The sequence below is a fragment of the Varroa jacobsoni genome, unplaced genomic scaffold, assembly GCF_002532875.2.
Source record: "Varroa jacobsoni isolate VJ856 unplaced genomic scaffold, vjacob_1.0 scaffold_1472, whole genome shotgun sequence".
In the NCBI taxonomy this organism is placed as follows: domain Eukaryota; kingdom Metazoa; phylum Arthropoda; class Arachnida; order Mesostigmata; family Varroidae; genus Varroa; species Varroa jacobsoni.
This window is the reverse complement of record NW_019214374.1, coordinates 189,734-197,197: the sequence shown is the minus strand read 5'-3', so window position 1 is coordinate 197,197 and position 7,464 is coordinate 189,734. Positions and strand designations below refer to the sequence as shown.

General features: G+C 37.1%; 2 protein-coding genes across 2 annotated transcripts in view; one reads left to right on the top strand and one right to left on the bottom strand.

Annotated features, from left to right (window-relative positions):
* On the top strand, positions 1–3,135 carry LOC111270439 (transcription and mRNA export factor ENY2). Its single transcript, XM_022850669.2, has 4 exons — positions 1–125; positions 1,734–1,917; positions 2,205–2,419; positions 2,619–3,135. The coding sequence occupies exons 3-4, from the start codon at positions 2,269–2,271 to the stop codon at positions 2,753–2,755; spliced, it is 288 nt and encodes a 95-aa protein (XP_022706404.1). The 5' UTR covers positions 1–125; positions 1,734–1,917; positions 2,205–2,268; the 3' UTR covers positions 2,756–3,135.
* Positions 3,127–7,464, bottom strand: part of LOC111270434 (uncharacterized) — a 12,013-nt gene continuing 7,675 nt past the window's right edge. The window contains exons 2-5 of the mRNA XM_022850658.2: positions 6,878–7,324; positions 4,699–4,893; positions 4,164–4,462; positions 3,127–3,809 (exon numbers count right to left, since the gene is read on the bottom strand). Of these exons, the coding sequence (XP_022706393.1) occupies positions 3,624–3,809; positions 4,164–4,462; positions 4,699–4,893; positions 6,878–7,130 (933 nt within the window). The 5' untranslated portion in view covers positions 7,131–7,324 and the 3' untranslated portion in view covers positions 3,127–3,623. The remainder of the gene's footprint in view (positions 3,810–4,163; positions 4,463–4,698; positions 4,894–6,877; positions 7,325–7,464) is intronic.

The window sequence follows — 7,464 nt, the reverse complement described above, 5'->3', positions numbered from 1 at the left end:
CATAACGATTTCCTTAATTAGCCAACGCGCATTACTCATTTGTGAAGTTGCGTTCCACGAATTGCCGGTACGAACGAACATTGAGATTCTAACCTTAAAAAACAACTTGCATTCGCAAAATTCAGGTACTTATTTTCATTCATTAGGTATTTCTGCTAGATAATAAGTGGAAACTATTTAAGTAAGGAACCGAAAAACATGGGAACCTTGTCTTATATTTCTTCATTACGTATAAATTTTGCAAAGTAATATAACTTTAATCAGCAAGGTTATAAATTTGCGCGAATATCGAAAACTTACCAGAACTGTAACATACACGAATGTTAAGTCACAAATACCATAAATGTAAATATACAACGTTATATGAGTTTTGGAAAATGCTGATGTGCTTTGTATTTTGATTTGTTGATGAAGAATGATGCCGTTAGCCCTTAAGTTGCACCAACATATTTGCTTCATACTCATTCAAGATAATATTCTATAACACAGCCTCGGAACGGCTATCTTTAACAAAGCCATTGACATTATTTGAAGAATGCAAATCTCTTGAACCGTTAAGAAACATATATATATTATTGACTTGGTCTTTATGGATTTTACTCGGCTGAAGCTTACTGCTAATGCCTACATATTTTTTTATTTAAAGGTTATTTTATTACTTTTTTTTCAGAACAGTAGTAGGTAAATTCATCTGTAAATGTTTCAATAGAATTTGATTGTCACCAACCGCGTCTTTAGCTTTCTAGTCTACATCTCTTTCAAGTTATCGGTGAAAAGGATTCAACCTAACATTGCAACATAACAAAAAACATAAGACTGCAGTAGTCTTTATGGAGGTAACATAGCACTCACCTGAAAGCGCGGTGATGACCCACTTCGAGTCCCTTAATAATAAATAATTTCCCCGAGAAAAATAACGTCCAAGATTGCCGCTACCACAGTTAAATTTACCCTAAATACCCCTGAAGAAGGTATAACAGCTATCACGAGGATCATTTTCAATTGATCTACCAAAGCAATTTTGCAAAAGCTACGGACTATAATGTCTATAAGCAGCCATTAGTATTACATAAACGGTCTGTGTTTTTATTCCTTCAGAAAAAAGGCATTGCTTGTGTATTTATGAACAGACCTTCCTAAATCTTCGATTTAACCATGTCGGCCCAACAGATAGTTTTATCGGATATAGATACCCTATACGAGGTGAGATTATCGCATTGGTTTAGACGGCGGGCTTATAGCGCAAAACGCAACTCGCCTACTTTTCAAACTAACATCACGCATTTTATTCGTCTGATTGAGGTGACTTATGGAATGAGCTACTGAGTGTAAACTGTAGAATACTATAGTTATATTATACAAAATTAACTACAGAATCTGTATTGACTGCTCTATAAACATATATATATGAACGGATGGAATGAAAATGACGTTCCGCGACATGGCACCAGCTGATGATGACGGGCTTTTAGTTACAACGGAAGAGAAGTGCGCGAGGCCAATGAGGACCTGTCGGTGTTTTCGCAATACTTGAGAGTTCTGGAAAAATCAAAGTCTTTCTGTAGCTTATGCGCGCCGTCCGTGAACTGTCTTTAAACGACTTTTAAATGAAGTGGGCTAACACTATAATAAATTATAATAGATAGCAGTTCGAGATTGAAGTTCTTTACAGTGATTTAATCCGCCGTGTGAAGGTACGATTTTTATACTAACCGATTTTCATTTGATTACAGATTGGCTTCATCACGTTTATACATCCCGCGCTCAATTTAAACAACGCGGACGACAACAGCCGGTTTTACTTAAGGAGAGCAGACAACAACAGATCGCTTTACTGATAAACAAACAGCGAAGAATCCAGGCGCTTCGACATTGCGTGGTAGTCCTGCTTCGCGTCACTGTTCTCTAATAAAACAGGTACGTCAATTTAAAAACGTGAGTATCCCTCCGGCCAATCGTACAAAAGCTAATGTCCTTGCCTGTCTATAATAGATAACCGCGTTAGTTATAGCTCGAGATTGAAGTTCTCCGGAATGATTTGATCCGCCGTGGTGGAAGAATGCTTCGATATTAACCGATTTACGTTTTATTAAGGATTGGCTTTCTCACGTATATACTACTGCCTTATTAAGTTCTGAAACCACGGTCACTGGTTTAAAAGAAGTTAATGGTTGTGCATTGTGTCTATGACTGCGCGTTTTTAGCATTGCCCGTTCAGGTTGCATGACAGAGCGTTTTCGTGTATCGCCGATCCTTCGCTAAGACGAAATGAACGCTGAACTAAGCGAGCGTGTGAAGGCCCGTTTGGTCGAAAGTGGAGAAGAAGAACGGATTAGAGAACTTCTTAAAACGAGACTTGTTTCGTGTGGATGGAAGGATGAGTTGAAGGCCGAGGCCCGGAAACTCATTAAAGAACGAGGTAATTAATTTTTGGTTGTGATGGCCGCGATTGCTTAACCGGAACATGGTGACATGTTCTGAAAGGGATTTCTAAACAAGAGGTCAGATCCTGTAGAATCGTTGCTAAGTGGTGTATTCTAACATGCAATAATTTCACCGCTAAGTATTTGCAGCGTTATCATGAATCAAACGTGTTTTTGTATTTTTTCTACTTGTAGGCGTAAACAACGTTAATGTGGATGAGCTTCATGCCCATCTGATGCCTAAAGCGCGAAGCACAATTCCTGATTCGGTGAAAAAAGAGCTCCTCTACGAAATTCGCGAATTCATTATGCGTAGCGGTGGCATTCTCTAAGAGGACACAGTTACAAGCAGTGGGAATGGATGCGCTTACGTCGCACAGAGCGAATCTCTGATGCCACTGTTACGGACAGGTAAACACACACTTGTTTTAGATCGAAGTTGCATTTGTGGAAAACCTGTTATTATTAGCCGATAACGAGGTAAACACTTGTTTTTCTGTAAGCAAAACAGTGTTCGGATCGTATTGAACCATAGCAGAGACGTTATACTATAATTAACTGTATACTCATTCTTCCACAACACGAAATGGCTAGAGCAGGACTAAATGATGATTAAATATTAAGGCTAAAGAAATAGCCTTATAGAGTAACACGAATTTTGTAAATATGTAAATATATAATCGAATAAATATGTACACAAATAAGTACTAAATGAAGCGTATTTTTATTTACTGAAAACGATGGCTAAAATACGTGTATTATGTTTGCCACAAGAAAATACTTTAGAGAATTTTTACATAAAGCTATAGCTGCGGCCTGTCACTTGTGCCTCCATGAGATTTTATCTTACTCTTACGAGGATCACATAATTTGAAGTGTACGCTTCAATCAACAGTTCAGGGTAGTGCAATGCGTACTGCATGGTCTTATCTATACCAGACATCCATATATAACTATGCGTGTGTGGTGTAAATATGTACATGTCATGTAAGTGTAATGTCTACATTACGATTACTATATAGATTTTCGGCATGTATTCTATTACTATACAACTGATAATTATAATAGTTCATGGAAAAATAAGGTTCGACCTGAACTACTGCTATTCAAAGTACTTGCTAGCAAGAGTGGACTTTAAATAAATGCAAAGCTTGTAGTGCTCGGGAAACCATCCGTCGAGGATGATGATGATGATAGGTTTTAGGTGGGCCTAGTGTTGTTGATCTGTAGATGAGGTGTAGCCTGCTGTATCGACTGCCATTGTACTGAAGGCCCTAGTGTAAGCGCGGTTCTCTGTGGCAAAATTCCGATTGGCCTTTCTCGGCACATTTGGGTCCCTTTATTTCGTTTCCATTTCATGCGCCGATTTTGAAACCAAACCTTCACCTAGAGCAGGATACAACATGACCCCGGTAAAATTGTTAATAGTTTTATTCGTATGTAAATATTATAGTACAAGTGTATAGGGTATTTACTGTTTATGGCTATACGCGAAAATGGCAATTCTGGCTACCTACTTTAATAATAATAGGAGGTCCGAGGTCTAAGAAAGAATGAAATAGTCCACGTTATGTATAGTGAAAATTATTTCTTTTCAAAAGATGTTCTGTAAGAGAGTTAGACAAAGCTATTCTTCAGTTTGTTCCAATTAGCTTGACATGTTTACTGGGCTTTAATAAGGTTATGTATGCTATTAAATAGAAATTCAGGATAAAGCGCGCATCACCGACCATAACAAACCTGTCTTTCGGTTAATTGAAGCGAATGGGCAATCTCATATCGTCTCATACGCGTGAGGTAGTTATGTCGGGTAAATTCTTCCTCAAGTGCACTTAGTTGCCTTTTAGTAAAAGCAGTTCGTTCTTTTCTTGTTAATCGCCCACCTTCGTTCGAAGAGGGCTGATCCCTTTCTTTTAAACCGCTTATTAGCACAAGTTTGTCGGACTCACTAATTGTCTGACCGTTGATGTTTGCTTGGGTCGATGTATGAGGAACATTCTGTAAATATCTTCCTGTCTCGCTGAAGTCTCCAAAACTTTCTAAATCAAACGTAACAAATATCTCGTTAGGCGTATCTCTCTGAATGTTATTTTTACGCTTCGGGACCATCAGATTCATCCTACCCAACTTAGGTTCTGGTTATCGTTTTTTTTCTCTTAGTTCTATTATTATCAGATTAACTGACATAATATGAAGAACCGATCATGCATAAGGCTAATAAATGCGAATGTTACTTCTGTATGATCCATATTTTTTTTCTTTATCACATCTGTACCTGTATTTTTATCAGTCATGGCTGTTTCGACCGTTGACATCACCTGTGTATACGATACGGCAACGTCAGCCGCTAGAAATCCGTTTGCAATCGTCGGCCTGGCCGATTGGCTAACCTCTTGTTGATTCTGCTGTAGAGAGCTGTTTATAACTACGCAAATCGAATCTGCGTCAGTTTCGGATAACGTGTTAATATCTAAAAAAACATTTTTATAAGAACGAAGGTCATTGCAAAAAGACAATATGTCTGTTTCACTGAGCATATATTGTAAAAAATGCTGAAACCGGATAGCTACATCTTTTTTTGATTACTATAGATAAGAAATTTTGATATTATCTTAGTTTTCCACATCAACAAAGTAGAATTCAATACGTGATGGCTCCAAAACATATTTGAGCCCCCCTTTATTTCAGATGGATTAGTCTGAACCTGAGAAAACAAACTAATAATGAGAAGTATGTTTTCGAATAAACCTTTAAAAACTTAAGTTAAATGGATAAGTCAAAAAAGATCACGTGTTTATTTCCATATACTTATCAGGAAAGGTGTGAGTTCTCACGTAGTATCGCTAATGTTATGACTCATTTAAGAACAGATTAAGACATATTACATTATTTGTTTAATGTGTGAAAAGAAATAGGTCGGTCAGGCAGTCAAGTTAATAGAATTCTCAGTTCATAGAAACCAAAAATCCTCCCAGCGGTTGCAGAATCTTTAACAGGTGTCACATGTATAATTCGAAATAAAACACTTCATAACAGATTGGCCTGCAGCAAATGTTGAACGAGGATGGAAACCGAACGAAACAATTGGAATTGGCAATTTTACACAAAAGAAAGCCTCTGGGCGTCTTTGAGGCGCCTGTAGTTTGTTTTTTGTTAATCGATGCTTCTGGTTTCTCGTATTTACCCAAAATAAAGCTCAAGCGGATAATTCGTTCGTTAAAAGTTTCGGGCCATACTTGTGCACTACATAGATTATTGATAACTTACGATTCAACACCCTCGGAGACCTAACTTCCTTATAACTTGAATGACCTGCCGCTCTGTACTGTCAAAATTTAATCTAAACCATTTATTCTCTAGTTTTTCATGGTTTGTGTTGTTGCAAAAAGCCGCAAAAAGCTAACAAGTCATATTGTAAAAAATTATCATTCTATTTTTTGCGCAAATATCTACTGTCCTAAAATGTTTCTTAGGCAACTTTGCATATGCATTATAGTGAATAATGTTATTGCACACTATATTACATAAAATTAATGTTAGAAGCAACGCCCTAATCAAAAGATGAGTATTTTTGAAGGAACACGTTTGGATTTCGCTGTTAATCTTAAATAAATGATTCTTCTTTTTTTTAGAGAAGTATTGCTTTTTAAAAAAAATTCTCTAAAAATGCATTTTTAATCTTAACCAGTTGTTTTCTGCTGACTCGCTTAGAAGAGCTTGTTTAAGATAACGGGGTATTTAGATATTTTTGGCACCCACTATACAACAGCCCGTAATGTCGAGAGAGGTTGTACGAAATAAATTTATATATTATATGCACGTTGCATTAATTTATGAAGATTACATTAATCTCTCCTCGGAGGGTAGTTTTCAAGAGACGTTTTTTTGTTCTAGTAAAGAACTGGATTAATGTGGAGAAATTTGCTTATATTTTAAAGTACCTAACTCGAATAACGTACCGTTGAAACTTTTTTATCCTATTTTATAACGTAGGCTTATCTTTAAAAAAAATAAATCTTAAAAAACGCTGGCTGAATTAAAGCATTCTGAATGCAAAATATAGTTATGCTATAAACATCATAATTTTAATTATTGGAGGCTGTTGTCGGGGCTGCAACGGTACAATTCAGCTACAATAATTACAAGAACTGCAACTTATTGTGTTTAGTGTGTTCGATAATGAAAAATAAGATACGAATAAAACTTGATTTGAAATTTCCCGTAGAAGCTCGTACCGGCAGCTGTAGCGATATTTGGAAATTATTTTTCCAGGGTATTTCTCGCGTGGCCATCTAGCAAACAACGAGTACCGTGATTTCGTTTTCTTTGACGTGCACTGCGTATATTTCACTTTGTAAGGGCTCATCAGCTGTATATACATGCTTACTACATAAGGAGGGTATGTAAATATGGCAGATTCATTCTCTTTACTCGCTCGATATTCAAGGTCTTACTAGCAAATAGTTGTCCGTTCTCAAGTTGACTGTCTAGCTGGCTAAGTATTCCCTCTAGCTGCCCAGCATTCGTGTACCACTCATCACGGAATGCTGCCTGTTGATCTTCAAGGTCTGCATGAGTCTCATCGCCATTGGCCCGATACTCATCTCTATGGCTTCTTTGGGATATAGTTTCCTCTTTGCGTGTCAGACGAATGGCATCGTACCCCAGCCACTCCATGTTGAGGGATAAGGTACTTTCAGGTTGCATGGTTTCGTCCAGAAATTAGCATATGGGTATTGCTTGTTAACTTTACTCGCTAATGATGTCAATGCTTCATTGTGAGGTCGTGTTAAGTTGTAAAGGGTCGCTTATTAGATCAAGGCAAAAGAAAGTACAAAGTCATTTTAGTTTCAACCGATTAATTATCAATATGACGTTTGGGCTCGATCTGTCCGATCCATCTGTAAATGTAAGACACAATAAAAAACCAATAATAAACGACTTAATGATGTGGTTATCTAATTTTGGCTGAAGGCATACTTTATTTCTAAAAATGTATTGGGTTCGGCGAAAAACACTTACAGCGACATTTCCTCATTTT

What these genes read in the sequence shown, in the direction of transcription:
- LOC111270439 (XM_022850669.2), top strand. Translation starts at nt 2,269, where the DNA reads ATGAACGCTGAACTAAGCGAGCGTGTGAAGGCCCGTTTGGTCGAAAGT. An exon ending in GAAACTCATTAAAGAACGAG is followed by an intron (nt 2,420 to 2,618) that starts GTAATTAATTTT and finishes TTCTACTTGTAG; the next exon opens with GCGTAAACAACGTTAATGTG.